This window comes from Sturnira hondurensis, unplaced genomic scaffold, assembly GCF_014824575.4.
Source record: "Sturnira hondurensis isolate 20B ecotype Veracruz unplaced genomic scaffold, ASM1482457v3 Scaffold0013559, whole genome shotgun sequence".
Taxonomy (NCBI): Eukaryota; Metazoa; Chordata; class Mammalia; order Chiroptera; family Phyllostomidae; genus Sturnira; species Sturnira hondurensis.
This window is the reverse complement of record NW_028086190.1, coordinates 7,408,823-7,430,453: the sequence shown is the minus strand read 5'-3', so window position 1 is coordinate 7,430,453 and position 21,631 is coordinate 7,408,823. Positions and strand designations below refer to the sequence as shown.

General features: G+C 35.5%; 1 protein-coding gene across 6 annotated transcripts in view; it reads right to left on the bottom strand.

Annotated features, from left to right (window-relative positions):
• Positions 1–21,631, bottom strand: part of MPDZ (multiple PDZ domain crumbs cell polarity complex component) — a 166,855-nt gene that overhangs the window by 90,496 nt on the left and 54,728 nt on the right. For 5 of the 6 annotated variants that reach the window (XM_037061962.1, XM_037061961.1, XM_037061964.1 and 2 more), the window contains 7 exons: positions 14,019–14,222; positions 13,203–13,342; positions 11,579–11,792; positions 10,378–10,506; positions 8,723–8,917; positions 5,981–6,095; positions 5,551–5,639 (listed from right to left, as the gene is read on the bottom strand). In XM_037061962.1, the coding sequence (XP_036917857.1) occupies positions 5,551–5,639; positions 5,981–6,095; positions 8,723–8,917; positions 10,378–10,506; positions 11,579–11,792; positions 13,203–13,342; positions 14,019–14,222 (1,086 nt within the window). The remainder of the gene's footprint in view (positions 1–5,550; positions 5,640–5,980; positions 6,096–8,722; positions 8,918–10,377; positions 10,507–11,578; positions 11,793–13,202; positions 13,343–14,018; positions 14,223–21,631) is intronic. The other variant, XM_037061963.1, reaches the window with a different exon arrangement.

The window sequence follows — 21,631 nt, the reverse complement described above, 5'->3', positions numbered from 1 at the left end:
TAGCTCCCAGTACAGTTCTAAGTAAAATAAAATATTTTAAAAAATGTATGAACAAAGATAATATGGCCCTACTTAAACACAGATACATGGATACTTTCTGGAATTTGAAAACATAAACCATTAATAATGGTTTCTATAAGAAGATTTATTTTTAAACTATCTTCAAATTTTATATTCTTTAAACCTCAAGGATAAAAATTAATCCAAGTTAAATAAACATGTTATTTACTTTCAGGGTAGTGAAGGAGAAAAACACTTGCAAAAATCTGTCTTGAGTTTCCATAAAAAATTTTAACATGCATAGAACTTAGGCTGGAAGTTTTTAATTACAAAAGATTTTTATTGCTCAACTCTCAAAGTGAGTTTCATTAAGAAAAATCAAATGCATATGATTGTGTTTACGTAATAGTAATAATATACAAATATGTAAAGAAAAAAGTACACTTTTCCTTTATGTTGAAAGCTTGATGACCTCAATTTAAACATGTATTTCTTACCCAAGTGTCAGAGACGGCAGTAGCACAGAACAAGTTGCTATAATAGAATAATCAGACTTTTAAACCCAGATTCAGTTCAAATTCCTCAGTACCGTCATCTGTAATATGGGAATAATGACACTTCCCAAAATTACAGTACGTGGTGCTTTGTACTGGGAAGATACTCATCAGCTTGCATTATTATTAATAGGGTGAAGAAGTGATTAATAAGCCTGAAAACCCCAAGCCTTCATGGGAGCAGCATCTGTTCAACAATACAAGTCTCATCATATGTGTGAGGCCAGATCACTGAAGTCTAAACCAAAGCCCAGGCCAGTGCTGGTCCCTCATTATTGAAGGAAGAGAGTTAAGTGAGACGTGGCTTTAGAGCCAATGGTGCCACAGACAAGACTGCAGTGAAAATAGGCGTCATGGCAACAAGAGATACAAAATTAGTATCTCATTGTGGTTTTAATTTGCATCTCTCTGATACCTAGTGATATGGAGCATCTTTTCATGTGTCTCTGGATCTTCTGTATGTCCTCCTTGGGGAAATGTCTGGTCAAGTCCTTTGCCCACTTTTTAACTGGGTTGCTTGTCTTCTTAAGAGTGGAGTCGTGTAAGTTCTTTGTATATTTTGGAGATTAAACCCTTGTCTGAGGTATCATTGGCAACTATGTTTTCCCATACAGTTGGTTCTCTTTTTATTTTAATACTGTTTTCTTTAGTCGTGCAAAAGGTTTTAATTATGATGAGATCCCATTTGTTTATTCTTTCCTTTATGTCTCTTGCTCTAGGGGGCATATCAGTAAAAAAGTTGCTGCATGAAGTATCTGAGATTTTCTTGCCAATGTTCTCCTCTAGGACTTTAATGGTGTCACAGCTTATATTTAAGACTTTTATCCACCTTGAATGTATTTTGGTGTATGTCAGATGGCCATCATAAACAAAGCAACAAACAACAAGTGTTGGAGAGGTTGTGGAGAAGAGGGGACCCTAATCCATTGTGGGTGGGATTGCAGACTGGTACAACCACTATGAAAAACAGTATGGAATTTTCTCAGAGAACTAAAAATGGACCTGCCTTTTGACCCAGCAATTACACTGCTGGGATTATATCCTAAGAATCCTAAAACAGCAATAGAAAAGAACCTATGCACCCCAATGCTCATAGCAGCACAATTTACAACAGGCAAGAGCTGGAAGCAACCCAGGTGCCCGTCAGTAAATGAATGGATCAAAATATAATGGTACATATACACAATGGAATTCTACCCAGCAGAAAGAAAGAAGGAGCTCCTACCCTTTGCAACAGCATGATGGAAACAGAAAATATTATGCTGAGTGAAATAAGCCAGGCGTTGAAAGACAAATACCATATGATCTCATATTTAACAGGAAGCTAAACAACAAAACAAACAAGCAAGCAAAATATAACCAAAGACACTGAAATATAGAATAGGGGGACAGTGACCGGAGGGGACAGGGGAGGGAATTTCAGGGGAGACAGGGGAGGGAATTTCAGGGGAAAAAGGGGAAGGAATTACAGGAACACATGGACAACAACTAAGGGGGGGTGGAAATGGGAGGGAGGTAGGGAGCACTGGGGGGGTGGGCTGGGGTGGGAGTAGAAGACAGAAAACTGTACTTGAACAATAAGTAAATTTAAAAAAGAGATATAAAATTAACAGGAACAATTGCGGGGTGAAATACTAGTGGGAGCAACTAAAAAAGCCACAGCTCCTTAGCACTCTCAATTGGCTATCCAAACCTTCCTCAAACACAGCATATACCTGTATGTATAAAAAGTCACAGAATATCAAAGGCAACATTTGGCACCTTTCCATAGTTATACACTCATTTAATAATATTTTAGTCAAGCATAACCCACACTACCTTTAGCCAGAATTATGTATATTAATCTAAAAAGAATAAGTTTATATCTAATGACATGTTTGGTGAACTTCAGAGTCCTTTTATAAAGTAATGCTTATATATCTCTGTATAAGTAGGGCAAAATGTATTCATTCACTCTATTCTGCTTCTCTGTAAGGTCTATAGTGAAACCCTAGGGGTCCACAGAGCAAAATTTGTGAAACAGGAATCCTATAACAAAGAAGTTTTAATGCCATAAAAATACTTTCTCAAAATAGTAAGAAATAATTTCTTAATCTTTCCACCATAACAATTATAAAATGAAAACACATTATAGCTCCAAATAGCTTTTATCAAAAAAAAATATAGAAAACAAAGCAAAATGAATACTGCAGTTGTGAGAACACAACCTGTGTGAAGAACTTTACTATCAGTATCTCAAAAGTCCACAAGATGGTGATATTTTGCACTAAATGCATAATCAAAAACATCTCATGACATTCCCTAAGAGTTTAAGGCACTTCTAAGAATGTTGCTAAAAGTCAGAAATCAGAACATTGATGATGCTAAAGACAAGAAATTTTATTGAAAGCAAGAAAACATTTCACAAGAAATGTGCTTTCACTTTTGGGTCAACAATTTCCTTTATCGTTGCCCTTGTCTAAGGGAAATGATATTTGATGATCCACTTACATAAGAATGAAAATAATGACATGGTAGAGAGAAACACTGTGATTCTCTTTCAAATATGTGATCATTTCATGCCCTTAATAAATATCTGCTTAACTAATTAAATTGCATTTGTGTGCAAAGTATTATGCAAAGTATTTAAAATAAATTACTCATTTGTTTTCCTAAAAACCATACAAGGGTCATTTCCTCATCCCAGTTTCGTAGGTGAAAGGAGTTTGCAAAACAAACACAAAGTTGTCATAGGATTCAGGGACTCAACTCCTAAGTACACACCCAAGAAATGAAAGCATACATCTACACAAGAACTGGTACATGAAAGTTCACAGAGGTGTAGAAAGGTGGAAACAACCCAAATATCCATGAATTGATGAATGGATAAATGAAATGTGGTATATCCATACAACTGAATGGCATTCAGCTAGAAAAAGAAATGAAGAATTTCTTCCTTTATGCTACAATATGGATGAACCTTGAAAACATTATGCTAAGCAAAAAAAGCCAACAACATAAGATCACTTAATATATGATTCCATTTACACGAACTGTCCTGAACAGGCACATTTATATGGAAAGTAGTTAGGTGGTCATCTAGGGTTGAGAGGACAGAGGAATAAGGGAGTAACTGCTAATGTGTCTGAGGTTTCTCTTTAGGATAATGAAAATGTTCTAAAATTGATTGTGATAATTAATACACACTGAATATACAAAATCTACTGAATTATACACTTTAAGTGGGTAAACTTTTATGTGAATGAAATCTCAATAAAGTAAATTTATAAAAGCTCTTCTAATGGATTACAATATACAGCTTAGGGGGGAAAGTAATAGCTATGTTTCCAATTTTTAATTCAGTATCGGATATGGATTTAGAGTATCTATTCACTCTCTTGCCCTCCCTGTCCTCCAAAATAAAATACTTAAAGAAGTTAATTTTCATTGCATGTTAAAATGGAGATACCGTGGGGAAAATGCATTCCCAGGAGACAGCCGGTTTAGGTGGCAAGAACACCTTGAACTTTATAGTAGATTTCAAGAGGTGAACAGGTGTAATTAGGAGCTTTATGGAAGTCCAAGAACTCAGGGAGCTGCAATGTAGGGGCAAATGGCAGAGATAAAGAAAACCTGCGCTTTTTCTGTTAAATGGTGGTAGAAAACATGTAACATACAATTTACCATCTTAACTATTTCTAAGTGTACAATTCAGAAGTGGTAACTATATTCACAGTCATACCACAGGTTTTCAGATGTCTTTCTCTTGCAAGGTGAAACTACCCTTTAACAAGAGCTCCCTATTTCCCTCTATCCATCCCCTCACAAAAACCATTCTACATTCTGCTTCCAAGTTTGACTACTCTAGGCACTTCATATATGTGGAATCATACAGACTTGTCCTTTTTTTGACTAGATTATTTCACTTAGCATAATATTCTCAAGGCTTATCCATACTGTAGAATGAGACAGAATCTCCTTCTTTATATCACTAAATAATTTCCATTGTATATCGCATTTTGTTAACCCGTTCATCCACCGGTAGACATTGGAGTCACTATGTCGCCTTAGCTATTGGGAATGATGCTGCTATGAACAGACTCCTCTAACTTAACATTCTACTTTCTCACTGTTATTAGTATCCCAAGGAAATGACAGAAACTTAAACATAAACAAACACATATAAGATAAACTGGCATTCCCCAATATGCCTTCCAAAGAATATTAACATATGTTTGAGGACAGAAAGAACCCATGATTACAAAGGTTTAGGAAACACTAAATTAAAAGAGTTAAACAAGTTTGTCTGCTACAGAACTTCCCAGTCTTTGATTTTTCAATGTGCACTGTGAATCCCTAAGAGAATAGCTCGCTGACAGTTTTCCTAAAGTTGTTAACCAGGAAGCCCCTGGTGCAGCACCTTTTGCATGTGTGTTCTAAGGAGAAGTTATGTAGTCCCATTCCCACTGAACACTGGACTGAAAGTCACACTGTCTTGAACACTGTCTTGAATAGCCCATACGCTCAAAATATACTGATGTTACTACAGTAACAATGATGGTCTTGATCTGAGTAAGAGAAGCTAGATCTTTTCTTTATTCTTATACACTATTAGATCTAAACATAGCCCTGGTCATGGAGTCAACAACAGCAGTGTCATTCTGCTATCAAAAAAATGAAAATGCATCCCAAATTCAGATTAAAGTAAACTAAAGGTTACTACAACTAAAGTGTAACTATGATCTTAATGTAAGTTAAGTATAACTATAATATTAATGTTTCAACCCAAAATCAGATGTATCCGAAATTATTCAATAATGAAGTCCCACCTTTCAAACTGAAATCAGTATGCAAGGCTCTACCTCCACAAAATAAAATTGGTAATTGTAATGAGAGCTTAAATTGTCAAAGCCAGCTAATGTACTGAGCTAAATGTAGTTCTCAAAACTGAGTAAACTAGGAGAATGCATTTTTCAACCATGAAAATTAACAAAGTGAAATTAAATGTGTTACTTACTGCTATGATTTGGTCTCCAATTTGGATTCTTCCATCATGCTCAACAGCACTGCTCTTTGTAATGCTCTTTACAAAGATTCCTGAGGGTTCTAAAATTAAAAATAGTTTTATTTCTACTATTTATAAAGATCACTCAAATAATAAATAATATCCATCATCCATTATCTAAATATAAAGTCCAAATGTTGAACAAATATAAATTAATAAGCCACACAAACAAAACCAGTAGTACAAACTTACGCTAGAGAATAAGACAATAATTTTGTCTGTCTTAAATACAAAATCAGAATCATACACATTCAATTATTCCTAAAAATGTTTCGATCTGTTTAGCCATCAATATAAAAATAATGTTGAGAAAACATTTCATAAGATAATTATATGAGGCAAATGTCAAATTAAAAAATAAAATATTAATGTTTAAAACTACCTAATTTTTTATCTCCAATGTAGCCAGCAATGGTAATTCCTAATCCTTGGACATTTTTAGTGAGTTCTACATCAAATGTCTCACTTTCTTCACTTTTCTGAGTGGAAGCATCAACCTAAAATGAAATCGATAAATAAATACACAGAAAAATAAATGCAAACAAACAAGAGAGGCTCAAAAGGCTACAACCTCTATTTAGAGACAATAAACTGTAACGAACGGTCAGAGAAGCCTGCTGGAAGACCGTAACCGAGATTGCTCCTTCCACCTCGGCGACGTGGACTGGGATCAAATCTGTGCTAAGAAGGTGTGTGTCAGCAGTAAAGCAGAACACACACCCTTATCAGAGAAATGCATGATTGTCTGTGTGTACAAAACTTTAAAACTCAAACAGTTTCTTATTAACAAATTCTATAGTCAGAGATGGCCGATCTTCATTTTTAAAGGAGTTAGGAGGCTGAAAGAACTCACATTTTGAATTCAGAACAAGTTCAAATCTAGCTTTGCCACTGAATTTTTCTAAGCAACACTTTGTTCAACTGCCTACCAAAAATAAAACAGCATGTCCAGCTAACATTTACTGAGAGTTTCTGTTTCACAAGCAGTTGACATAAATTTATTTACTCCTCAGAACAAGTCTATGAGGTAGGCACAATTACTGTCAATTTTTCTCTGGGGAAACTGAGGAACATAAACTTTTTCAATGACAAGCAGTAAATGTTCTACAAGAGGCAGAATTAAAATGCAGATAGGCCGGTTGCCGAAACCCAGTTCTTAACTGCTAAGCTATATGTAAAATCCCTAGAGGACTGTAGAGGTGATCCTGTCTACTCAGGACATGTTGCTGCCGTTACTATCCTAAGTTAACAGTTGATTCTAACACCATGAATATGACAATCTATCCTTCAGACACATTATTAACAGACTGATAATTTAAGAAATCAGTGAGATTCATCAGTGAGATTCATCAGTGACCTATTTAAAATGGTCCCTGTATTCATTTTGTAAATTCATACTTTAATTTAAAAGCTATATAAAAGGAAAGTATGCCTTTCTGCTATGAGTTCCTTCCATTCTTCAATGAAAACCGATGGCAATGTTCTCTAACATATATCACTGGTGTTAATTATGCATTGGCCTTAAGTGCAAGGATCTGTGAATTAAGCATTAGTGAACTAGTGCAGTGAGGCCTCAGTGAGCTACAGTATTATACACCAGCACAGTGTCAGCAGAATGCATAGAGAACCTAAGACGATCACAACTGAATGAAGGCTAAGGATTCTAATGGACATGCTGGTAGGGGCTAGCTGGTAATGTTCTCCGACTTTCTTTAAGAAAACTCTGAGTATCTCACTGTTAGTCCACCTAAATGAAATATAACTTTATGGAGAAGTTTCATTTAGTTTTTCTCACTGCACATAATTATCTGTGCAAACTTAGCAAAAAGTTTAAAGTTTAGATAATTACAAGAAAATGACAGGATGAAATCTGCTTCAATTGAAACAAATGTGTTTTCTATTTTTAATAAGACTTATGCGAGCGCTATTTTAGAGGGTGGCAATTTGACTATCGAATGGTTTTAAAAGGGGCACAAGCTTCAGAAATGATGATATGCACAGAATAGATATTTTTCTAAGCTTTCAATTACATCAAATGGTTTTCGGTATTGCATTCATTTATGTGTTGCTGAATAAAATGTTTTTGTTTACCACAAAGAATGCCACTTAAATACTTTCATAAACAAGCTTTCTTTCTTTACTTCTTTCTCTCTGCAAAAAATAGCAACCAAACTCAATCCTAAAAACAACAGAATCATGGAAATTTCAAGTGTTCTAATAAAGTTTCAAAGGGCTTGTGGAGGAGGCGAGGATACTAAAAAAAGAATTTGAAGCAACTGGTTACAAAACACATTAATAGAAAAAAAATCACATAGACGCATTTAGATCTATGACAAAGGAATGTAAGACTTAACATTTGCTATAAAGCTTATCTAAAAATTGAGTGTGATTCTCTTCTTCAATATTTAAGATTTTCTGGAAAAAATTATTTTGTAGATATCTTATCCACTACAGTCATATCGTGACCTGAACTATTTGTGATAACCACATTCTAAAATTCTGAAATTGTTTAGCTTTTTTCATATCAAGTTAAAAATAGAGATGGAATGCTATACACATGAATAAAGCTTTTGTGACAACCTCAAAAGCATAACTTTTGTTTACAAATTTATAAAAACTGGGTCATGGATAGTGCCTTCCCATTACGAATCTGGTAACAGTTGTGTGACATACCTTAAAACAATAAAAGGTTTCAGTGAGCATTATTCATCAGCACTGCCCGCCAAATAAAGACACTATAAAGAAACTTGTTGTATGGGAATGATGAAAACTTACAGCCCACCTCACCGAGAGCCTTCTAAGAGAAAGAACTAAACATTTCAGGTATTTATTAGTTACAAGTAATTTTTTTAAACTTTTCCATAGTGCAAAATATTATCCTCATAAATGTGCCACTTAGATAAAAAACATAAAATAGTGATCTCGAATTTTTATTCTATTTTTCATCTGTTATACATTATTCCTCAAAACATATTATTTGTGCCAAAATACCTCTACATTTGAATTTTGTTTCACTTTTTATCACTAATACATAAACATTATTAAGTCTAGTTTCAAAATAAGCATCCCATCCCGTGAGTGCTTTTGCCTGTGACCCCCCCCTTCGCCGTTCTCCCCACCTCACCCGCATCTCTGGTGTAGAGCATGGGGATGAGCGCAGGGTGGGCGCCGCCGGTTCCTCGATGGCGCCTCTGGCAATCACCAGTTTCACGCGGTTCCCACACTGCCGCAGGACTTGTGCTACTTGCTCGCTGCTCATTCCTGCTAGATCAGTGTCACCAATCTTTAGAATGTGGTCTCCACTGCATAATCGCCCGTGCTGAATAAAAAGAGATGGGTTTATCAGGCTCTATGATTATTATCTTCATCAGAGAAATCCTAAGTGACGGAAAGGGAATAATTAAAAAAGAACAATGACATGAAATATCAATCGTGGGACACTAAACACATGGTTGTGATTTTTCCTGTTTTTAACTAAAATTCACAGGTATTCCTTAAATTGAGAGTTAATATGAGCTTGTCAATTTGATTTCTACTCACCAGATACAAGAAAATACTATGTAAGCCTTTTTGTGATTTTTTTTGAAGTATAGAAGAAGGAGAAAATGCCATTAAACAAAGACCAAGTATAGGTAATTATACAAACACATATGCTCAAAATACGGTATGAACCACAAGAAAGCACTGAATTAAGACCACAATTTTGTGCCTTGCTATTTAACTTATAAACATCTCTAAATTAGGTTTCATATACAGAAAAAATCATGGAGATCAACGCAGTCGCATGCACCTCCATACAAACGGCGGCCACTGGAAATCTGCGCAGTGATGACAATGCTCTGCACTGTCCAATACGGCAGCTACGAGCAGCACGTGACCAGTCCAACTGAGCAAATGAGTCCATCATTTTATTTACTTTTAACTCATTTAAATTTGAATTTAAACGTGACATGTGGCAGTTACCCACAGTAGTGAATTCTGCAGCTATACAGTGAACGTAAAACTCATTTATCAAAGCCTGTTGACTAGGGGAATCTCGCTGACGCCACTGGAGACGGGCTAACATTGGAAGAAATAAAGTTTGCAAAATCTTGTGTTACTGTGAATGCCTTTATTGACAAGGCTGCAAATATATCTGACTTTCACTTATGAGTATGACAGATATTTGATAAATCTGACTCCTAAGATCAAATATACATGCAATAGCAAGTATCTTTATAAACAAATTGTTATAACCAAGGCAAAAGACACCTGCATTAGCAATACTCATCTAATTAAAATATAAATCACAATAAATAAGTACCAATCTCTTACACATACATATTCCAACATGTCACGGCATAAACAGCAATTTTGTGACGAGCGGCTCTAAGTGATAAAAACAGACTGTGCTTCATACACAAAGATGACACCAGTGACCCATTACTACAGGGGCAAGATGAACCCTATTTTTCTCCTAGAATAATGAAGTATTCTTTCTGTAATATGCGGGACCATAAAATTGTTGACTAGGTTTTATATATGAATTGTGATTATAAAATAAAGGATCAAAAACCATAAGCTTTCGTCTGTGGGTCTACTACTTTAAATTAATAACATCCTCATTTGAAAGGTATTTTTCCCCAGGTCTAAGAAAACATTTTCAGGACAGCCCAGCAAACAGAAAATTATAACTCAGTTTCTTTGGTATTATCTAAGGCCAAAGTTCCTCTTTCCTGACAGAGAACATAAAAAAGGAAGCCATGCTGTTTGACAGAAGAACCGTTGGAAGTGGCTTACCTGATCAGCCACCCCTCCAGGCAGAATGGTCTTCACTATCACGCCAGTTGCTTTGCCTCCTACAATGCCAAACCCCAGGCCGGATCCATCATTCACCAATTCAATGGTCTCCACATGCTGCCAGTGAACCTCAAAACAAAGCTTCTGTAAGCATCTGAAAAAACTTAAGGAAAACTAAAGTTTTCATTGTACCTGATATTTTTGTGAATATTATTTTTGAGTAGTATTAAAGAATTGAGTTCAAACATAATGAACCTTAAGAAATGTACCTTTTGACCTGGCTGGTGTAGCTCAGTGGACTGAGTGTCAGCTGCGGACCAAAGGGTCACCAGTTCAATTCCCAGTCAGAGCCCAACCTGGGTTGCGGGCCTGGTCCCCAGTGAGGACCATGTGAGAGGCAACCGCACATTGAGGTTTCTGTCCTTCTCCCTCCCTTCCCCTCTCTCTAAAACTAAATAAATAAATAAATTTTTAAATGCATCTTTAATTTGTACATTTCCCTTTCAACAGATTGTTACTGCATAGTCATTCTCGAATTATCAATACATCATCATAGTGACCACACTTAACCAGGTAAAGACAATGGTGATTTGTGAGATCCTTTGTAAAGCTTTTAAAAAAAAAAATCAAGGAAAAACTTTTACCTATTAAAAATGTCTTCTGCATAGTCCTGCTTTAGAGGACTCCAAATCAGATGACTTCTTAAAGTCACTGAGAGCCTAACTAACAATAACACACAGTGGGGCACAAGTAGGTTTACAGTTGTTCCTCTGGAAAATAACACAATCATTAATAAATAATTACACAAGAATGAACTGTTTCATTTCACAACTGTGTTACAGTTGTGCACTCACAACTGTAAACTACTTTTGTCCTATCCTGTACAAGCTACAATTTACAAAGCAAAATCAAGATTTTTTCTGCCTACAGATTGTCAATTTTGTTAAAGGATTAAATTTCTTTTTCATTTGAGGCATGCTGTCAAATAAAAAATCAACCTCGTAAAAGTAGTAAAAATTGTTTTAGAAGCTAGAGATTTAATCACAATTAAATAAAAAATATTCCAGGCTAGGGAAGGATAAAAGAATAAAAACACAAAACCTCAACATGGACAAAGAACCTAAGGAATTGGAAACATGTGAAAAATCAAAAAGACCTGGAAAAATATGTTCTGTTCCTTGTGAACACCTTACACACTCACCGGATTAGAGTGAGCTGAAATTGTGCTGGCCGCAGACGGGGACCGGGAGATGATGGGGCTGATGAGCTGAGGCAGCGAGCCCCTGGCAATAACCAGCTGCACATTTTCTTTGGCTTTCTGAAGGATGCTGATAGCCTGCTGATGTGTGATTGTCTGGTCAAGTGCCTGTCCATTGATAGCAAGGATCTGATCAGTTTCCTTCAGTCTGCCATCTCTATCAAGAATGAAAAGTGGAGTAAAAGATAGCTGACAGCTCCCAAGACAACGACAGCTTATCTGGCATATATTTCAGGTTATTTTAATTCTATTTTTTAATGTCCACACATTTAAAGAATTTTTTGCACTTCTGCATTTAAAAACCTATACTTTGCTTAATGTCACTAATCATTAGAGAAATGAAAATGAAAACCACAATGAGATTTGGTTTTCACCTCACACGTGTCAGAATGGCTACCATCAATAAATCAACAAACAACAGGTGCTGGAAAGGGTGTGGAGAAAAGGGACCTTTCTGCACTGTTGGTGGGAACGCAGATTGATGCAATCACTGAGTGAAGTAGTATGGAGACACCTCAAAAATTAAAAACAGATCTGCCTTTTGACCCAGCAATCCCTCTTCTGGGAATATATGTGGAGAAACCCAAAACATTAATTTGAAAGAACATAAGCACCCCTGTGTTCACTGCAGCATTATTTACAATCACTAAGATATGGAAGCAGCCCAAGTGTCCATCAGTAGATGAGTGGATAAAGCAACTAAGAGACATTTACAGAATGGAATACTACTTGGCCATAAAAAAGAAGAGAATTCTACCATCTGCAACAGCATGGATGGACCTGGAGAACATTATGATAAGTGAAATAAGCCAGAGAAAGACAAACACCATATGATTTCACTCATATGTGGAATCTAAGAATAAACTGAACTAACAAGCAAAATAGAGACAGACTCACAGATGGAAAGCAGGATGACAGCTCTGGGGGGCAGTTAGAAGGTAGAGAGATCAAACATAAAGGAAAAAGGACTCACAGACACGGACAACAGTGTGGTGATTGCAGGGGGCAGTACAAGGGGACTGAGTGATAAACAGAAAAAGTACAAAAAAATTTTTTTTGAAAAAACAGAATTTGACTTCCATTGATCTACTCCTCCTAATCAATTCCTCCCCTTTAAACATCCTCTTTTTTCAGCTACCCACCCAACCTACATCTTGGATGTTCCCATCTTCTACAAATGAAAGCAAAATGCATATATTTACTTGTTGCTTTGAGTGTATTAATAAAATATACTTCAAATTATTGTGAGATATACATATGTCTAAAGTCATTTTTATATCTAATCAAAAGAGCCCATTTACTAACATTGAGAATACTATCCTAATCAAATTTTTCTTTCCTTACTAAAAAGGGATTAAGTTCTGTTTATATTTAAACGCTGCTCTCTTCAACAGGACTTACTTTTTATCGTAGCAATGTTAATGATATGTATTTATAAACTGATTAATACCATGACATTTGAATTTTTGTTTGTTTTTATTCATTTTTGCTTCCCTGGATTCTCCCAAGGTGATTGGCACCTCCTGAATGTGGTACCAAACCGAGAGAAGTAGCCCGCCAGTCTCACCTGTGAGCCACACTGCCCTCCTGGATCTCCTGCACAAATATCCCCAGTTCTCCCCGGTTTTCACTCCGCAGGCCCACAACACTGAACCCGAGGCCTCCGCAGGGGGGTTTGAGGAGCTCAAACACTTCTACGTGGCGACCCTGTCCAGGAAACAAAGCAAGAAATAAGACCAAAAGCCAATCACTGTACTCACAGTCATCTTATTAGTGACATCATTTTGTCAAAAAAATAGATTTAAAAACTTTTTCCTAAGATAACATTTATTTCTCATCACTTAGAACAGAGTTGTCAAACTCATTTTCACCAGGGGCCACATCAGCCTTGTGGCTGCCTTCAAAGGGCCGAATGTAATGTTAGGACTGTATAAACGTACCTGCTCCTGAACAGTTAAGTGAGAGCTCGGCACTGCCACTGGGTAGAAACAAGGTGCTGACCAGATGAAACAAGATAAAGAGCTGGATTCGGCCCGTGGGCCTTGTGTTTGCCAGCTGTGACCCAGAATGAGACCTTTTATTTATATAGAAAAATATTTCTGGAACATAGAATATAATTTCCAGTTTAAATTTGTTAAATGTAAAAAATGTAATAGAAAAATTTCTGAACTACCCAAATTCACACAAAATCATTTTCATTCCAATTTGTTTCAAATGTTATAAATGTCTTAATATTTAATACTACATTTAATAAAATAAATATTTAATGTATATTTAACATGTTACATAATATAAATGTATTAATATTCTTCAATTCATCCAGGACTTGATTACAGTCTTAAGATACTGTACATTTCATCGTAACAGAAAAAAGTGTTCTTACCTGGGCCATATTTTTAATCAGTTGATCAAATTCATCACAAGCATGTTTCCCGCTGATGTGTGGAGTAGCTGAAGCTGTAAGGGCTTCCAGATTACCATTGTTTTGGGATGGTAAAAATGATTCACTTTGCACAGCTGTAGCTGGGGTGACATGCAGAATATGGGCATATTCTACATTTGAAATGGCCGACGTTGCAATGTTTACCTAAGAGTAATATAGAAATTAACAATTTTGACATTCCACAAACTATTTCCTAAAAGTACCCCAACAGGAGTAATAATGAAGTATATACCAAATTGCAGATTGTCTATATCCTTTAATTTAGCAACTCTTTCAAGAAATTTATTTTAAGGAAAAAAATCGGAATAACACAGAAAGGCACATGAATAAGGATGTGCAATGTAGTACTATTTACTAGATACAAATATTTTAAACTAATTACTTCCAGTGTTCAACTCCAGGGTACTCATTAAAACACAGCAGAAACATACACATTGATACACACACTTTTAAGTGAAAATGACTAGTTATAGAATAATATGTATACTATAATTCAATGTACTTAAAATGTGTTTATATATGTTTATATATGTATTAAACATCTGAAACAATACACACCAAACAACCAATATAACACTAGTTGTTCCTGAGAAATTGGATTCTGGGGATTTCCATATTACTTGAATTTTTAAATCATGTATACAGTAAAGAATTTGATTTTCCCCAAAGAGAGGTCTGGCCTTTGTCCCACCTCCTAGGAAGTAACTTTTAAAGCCGTGGAATTTCCCAGATGATAGGGGTGTCTTTGTTATTCTTGGTGGGCTCCACGGTCATATGATACCAGCTCAAATTCTGAGACTGCGTTAAACTATATGGGCAATCAATCCAACCCAGGAAATGATGTCCAAATAAAAACTCTGAACAGAGAGCTCAGGTGAGCTTGCCGGGTTGGCAATACTCCATGCATACTGTCATGCATAAAACTGGGGGAAGGGGACACTTCCTAAGGAAAATAATAGCTTTGATTTGAAATCCTACCGGGCTGTACACTATGTGTATCTTCATGTGGCCAATTTTTGACCTCTATCCCTTCCGTAAAATAGACCAAAACTATGGATTTAATAGCTTTCCCTAAGTTCTATAGGTCCTTCTAGTGAACCTGAAGGTAGTTTGGGGAATCCCCTACACTTGTGGTTGGCTCAGAAATTAGTCTGATCTTGTGTATATTCTTCCCTTTGATTTTGTCTTTGGATCTTAACTCCTTTGCTGTTGATCTCAAAGGTCTTGCACAGAGTTGCCAGCCTGGAGGACTGTGCCTCAATCTCACAGTTTGGCAGTTCCAGGTACAACAATAAAAATAAACAATGACAAAAAATAATTCCATTTGTGAAAAATATTCTATAATTACTTTTTTGTGCCTGTTATAAAGAGCTCCAAGCTAAAACAAAGCAATTCACAAAACAGTGCAGACAGTCAATCCTGACTTCACGTTTCTGTAGGGTGCCTGGAATCTAACTTTTTATCTCCAATACCTTATCAGAAAGGTTACACCAATGCTGTTTTGGGATCACTCTCTGAACTCCTCTCCTAGCACTCTGTCCTTCACCCACACAGCTCCAGCAACACGGACCACTTCACCTTTCCTCCAACTGCTAAGCTGCCCCCCTCTGCCAGTTAGGCACACCCTTCCCCCAAGCAGCTACACACTTACTTCTTCCACTCAGGTGTGCTCAATGTCACTGCAGAAAAGCACTCCCTGACAGCCACATCAAAAGAGCCATCCTACCATTATACTTCATATGCTCACCCTGCCCTATGTTTCTTCATGGTGCTTAGTACTACCTGGTATGTACCCAATTGCCATGATACCAATCTGTCAAGTCAGACTATAATGTAGAATTTTTCAAGGGGAGCAATTTGACTATTTTATTCTCTATTACATACTCATTCTCTAGAAGAGTGCCTAGCTAGCAAAGAGTTGGCATTTAACATGTGTTTGCGGAATATGTGTTTATTCAGTATAAAAGGATCTACTCTGATAAAATCTCACCAACAACCCTCCACATATCTTTATTTTCAGTTTACAGATGGCAAAATTAATGAAGTGACACAATATAGAGCAGACACAGTATAAATGAGCTATACTTTTTTTGCCATTGTGTTCTTATCATCTTTGTTTTATACACTGTCATTTGAGATATCATTTCTGCAAATAAGATATTAGGTAAGGAGCTTCTAGCGCAGAAATTATCAAAGTATTTCACAATACATCACCATTTGGGCCTAAGAGTATGTTACTGGCTCTTAAAAATAAGACATAAAAGTCAGTAAGTTACCAAAGTTACCAATAATTCAACCAGTGCAATGGTTTCTACAACCACAGATGAAAAAGAGATCAACGTGCTTAAGAGAGGCTTTTAGGAATCCTTTCAGATCCTTATTTTTTAATCTACAGCAGGCATGATCGATTATTATTTTTCTAAAGCAAGCTTCTTATGCCAAACCGATTGTCTTTACCCTGAGCCATGGTGACTCCAATACAGTCTGCCAGCAGAAGCTGCACTGCCCAGGTTGAAGCAGATGGCGTAACGAAATCTGTCACAGGCTCAGGGTCCCACACATGAAGCCCTCTGGTGTATTCCATAGGAAAAAATGTTTGGACTTCTATGGTAAGCCAGAAGGAACAAATCACATTCCAAGAGCTGAGAAATCTCTGCATGTGAAGTTAACTGATGAAGTATAAGCTCTGATAATATGTAAAGCAAGGAGCTGGGAGCATTCCAAGAGTAAAGACAGGACCAGAGCAAGTACAGTATTATGATACAAGAATGTATAAAAGTGCTCATTATCAGTATTTTCAAATTATGTTAAAGGTTTAACCCATATCAATGACTCTCCCTGCTCTTCTGGGCCCTTGAGCTTCACATAAATGTAAAAGCAACAATAAAGAGATCACACATGTAAAAATTACAGTTTCATTATGCTACCACACAAAAGCCTTAATAATTTCTAGTTCATGTCCATGAAAAAGCACAAACTCCCCTTTTGATTCTGCTATCACTTTATTAAAGTGATTTCTGAACAAATCTCCCTGAAAAATTAGAATGGATCTTACTTTCCTTGATAGGCTTGTTCACAGCAGACACAGTATAAAATGTTTAGTAAAAAGAAGCTGACTCCCATCTTGGCTTATAGAATATTAAACAAACAGAAGAAAACACTACTATCTGGTGATTTTTCCATAGATAAACAATCTGTAAAATTTACGGAAGTTGCTAGTAAACGAGCAGGAGTCACCAAATAACTACGTGTTCTCTACTTAACTTCTGGCTGAGTGTTCCAGTCTAGAATGGCTTGTATGAGCTTAGTCAATAAACCTATAACTTAATTATTAGGTTTTAATTAGTTCTAATACCTTAAACATAAATAAGGATTTTATAAAATATTGTTAAAAATTTGTCAAATTCTTTGTGAAAGGGCAAAACAAAACACCATCTCAGTATTCATAAGTATAGGTAAAGCCCTTATAAGATGCCATCAAAACCAGTAATTGGTTCATTACTCTAAAAGGTCAGATAAAGCAGAAATAACAACAAGGGACAGATATATAACTTAAGAACATTCTTTCAACTTAGAACATATATACATTCATTCACAAATATCTTAATTATGAAAGGCTCTAACTTCTCTCTTGCATAAACCAAATTCATATAATATGACATTATTTTCAAATTCAGCTTCTGAACATGGAACAAGAATCTGGACACTTGAAAAACAATTTCACTAAAGAAACCTAGATTTTTATGAAATCTTTCTTCAATGTTTTACAGTTTGATAAAACATAACCAATTCACCAAGAATAGTTTCATCAATTAATTCATTTATGTGGTCTTTCAAAATATTTTGAGTTTTCATAATTTTTGGCATAAATTTTATATAGTAAAGTCATAAAATTATAAAAACAATTATAACTGGGATAAACAGCTATAAAATAAGTTTTTGATAAATGTGTACTCACTTGGTAAATGCTTCAGAAGCACAAAGAAGGACATATCTGAATAAACAAGTATTTAGTGCTCTGGGCGAAAGCCTACGTGCAATGTAGAAGAAATGGACAGCACCCTTTCACCTAGAAAGTTACTTATTTACAGGTGTGCTACAGTAGCATCCCAACAAAATAAAATCATCTTTAGCTCTATATACAATTAAGCTCGCCTTGTGGAAACAGCAGTATCACAGAAATGCTTTCACTGTGATCAATAAAAACATTTGTATAAAGAACTATTTTTTAAATAAGCTAGAAATGTATCAACAAGAATACATCACTTCTGTCATATTCTATGCATTGAAAGCAGATCAATAAGCCTGGACCACGCTCAGAGAGAAGAGATCATACAAAAGCATGAACACCAGAAGGTAGGGATTATTAATCAGTGCCCCCTTAGAAGCGAACAGTGCACCATAGCAAAGCAGCTGAAAGCTAAGAAAAAGGAAAGAGCTGCCAGAGGGGGGAAAAAAACACTACCTTCCAAAAAAAATAAGGTTGATAGATGATTTAAGTGAATTAATTAAAAAAGACAATAGAATTTAAAAATTAAGAATAAGAACAAAACAATGGACAACCCAGCACTGGTAGAATACCTCCTCCACACACATACTCACACACAAAATACTGTGTTCTCTCAGATTTGTATAAAAATAGCAAAATAAATTTTTAGGCAAAAAGAAAATGACCCCTGATGCCATTTTCTCAATGTATAAAAGACTGAAGAGCAGAAAAAAGAATTAAAAATGTGAGTAAATAAAAAGAAATTGTTTCAAACAAGAAATAATCTAAAACTTGTAATTTTAAATATATATAGACCTAAAGTACATGATAATTACATAAAAGAAAGGAGTCACGGTAAATGGGGTTAAACTGCAATGACTTCCTTACATTTTTCCAGGAAGCAGTGAGAGTACTAATTAAAGTAAAATAAAAAAAAAATTAAGGGTACATATATCTGACAAAGGACTCATAGCTGGCTTATATAAAGAAAAGTCAAGCCAGGCTATGGAAGACAAATACCATATGATCTCACCTTTAACAGGAACCTAAACAACAAAACAAACAACCAAGCAAAATATGACCAAAGACACTGAAATACAGAACAGGCTGACAGGGACCAGAGGGGAGAGGGGAGGGAATTTCAGGAGAAAAGGGGAAGGATTTACAGGAACAAGTATAAAGGACAAAAGAACATCACAAAAACTAAGGGGGTGGAAATGGGAGGGAGATGGGAAGCACTGGAGGGGTGAGGTGGGAAGGGAGCAAAAGACAGAAAACTGTACTTGAACAATAATTAAATAAAAAAAGTCAAAACTTAATAATTAAAAAATATATATCCAACCAGAAAATGAACAGAAATATTTCAGTGAAGAGGATATATAGATAGCAAATAAGAATAGAAAAGATGTTAAGCATCATTACCTATTAGAGAAAGTCGAATTAAAAGCACAAAGAATATCACTATATACCTATCAAAAGGATTAAACAAAAAATCGTGGCAACACCAAATACCAAAGAAGATGTGGAGTAAATGGATTCCTCATATATTGCTGGTAGCAAAGTAAACTGGTAGAGCCGCTCTGAAAAAGTTTGTCAGTTTTTTAAAAAATACTGAACATACATTTACCATATGACACAGCAACTATACTTCTGGGCATTTACTATAAAAAGATTAAAAATCTATATTTATGCAAAAAACCTGCTCAAAACAGCTTTACCTATAAGAGTAAAAAACTGAAAACAAACAAAATGTCCCTCAATAAGTACATCCAAACCATGGAATAATATTCAGCAATAATAATTTTTTAAAACTATAAACGTACACAATAATTTTGATGAACCACAAGAGCATATGCTGAATGAAAAACGACCTCAAAAGGTCTTACACATTCTGATTACATTCTTATAACATTCTTGAAATTCCTAAATTATGTACACAGATAGAAATGGTTGCCAGGTGGCAGAGACGGTTTGGGAAGGGAGCTGCACATGACTATCAAAGGGTAGATAAGAGAGACCTTTCGGTGATGGAATAAATGTGTACCTAGACTGTGGCAGTGGTCACACAGACCTACACAAGTAATAAAAATGACACAAATTGAAAAAACCAATGCACGTTATACCAGTATCAGTTTCCCAGTTTTGATATTTTGCTACAATTATTAAGCTGTAACCACGGGAGGGAACATGGGAAAGCATACATAGAACCTCTCTATACTATAGTAAAAACTTCCTGTGAATCTAGAATTATTTCAAAATAAACTGCCACACTGTATCACACAATAAAAGGCAAGTACAAGCTGTTTACCAAAGATGCAAGTTAATAATAAAGATAAAAGATAAAGAAAAGATGAAAATAGGGAAAAAATGATACACACGCACGAACCAGAACAAGGCTGGCACAGCTAAACCAGTACCAGACAAGCGAACTTTAAGGAAATATGCATTACTGGAAATAAAGGGGGACAAACCACAGAGATAAGGGTCAATTCAGTAGCAGAGCAAACAATTTTAGTCATCTAAAAATGTAATGTCAAAACTTGCAGGGCAAGTCCTAGCTGGTGTAGCTCAGTGGATTGAGCACAGGCCTGTGAACCAGAAGATCGCAGTTCGATTCCCAGTCAGGGCACACGCCTGGGTTGCAGGCCAGTTCCCAGCAGGGGACTCATGAGAGGCAACCACACATTGATATTTCTCTCCCTCTCCTTTTCTCTTCCCCTCGAAAGATAAATAAATAAAATCTTAAAAAACCATGTAGGGCAAAAGCACTCAGAATCCAAATGACAAACAGCCAAATCTACAATCATAAGTAGAGATTAAACACATCATCTCAGTTACTAATAAAAAAAAAACCCAGTAAGGATATAGAAGATCTAAACAATATTCTAAACAAAACTGACACAGCTAAGCAATATAGAATGTTTCATTCAACAACTGCTAAATGTACATACTTTTCAAATACAAAAGAAATATTTACCTAAAGTACATATCATCAATGAATTGATAACATACAGAAGATATTCCCTGATTACAGAAGAATTAAGCTAGAAACAAATAACAGCAAGTTAAGTCAACTGACCAATAGATTTCTAAGTAAACCAAGGGTCAAAGAAGAAATTGTAATAAAAACAAAACACTAAAAATTGAATGATAATAAAGATATAACACACCAAAATTGTAGGATGCAGCTAAAACAATGCTAAGAAAGGAATTTATGGACTTAAATAGGCTATTAGAAAAAATTAGGAAAAATTAAAAATCAAAGAACAGAGCACATATGTCAAAAAGCTAAAATAAAATAGTACACTAAACCTAAAAAAGAAAATATATTAGACCAAAATTCAAAAAAATAGAAAAAACACAATTAAGAAATTCAGCAAAGCCAAAAGTTTTTCTTTAGGAAGAAGAAAAGATTAATGAAATTGAGAAATCTCCAGCAACACTGACCCAAATATATTCAAAAGGCATAAGTTTCCAATATCGGGAATAAAAAGAGGGACCTAATTAGACTCTGAAGGTATACAATAATTAACCTAAACCAAAAATTTTGAAAAACCAAATTATA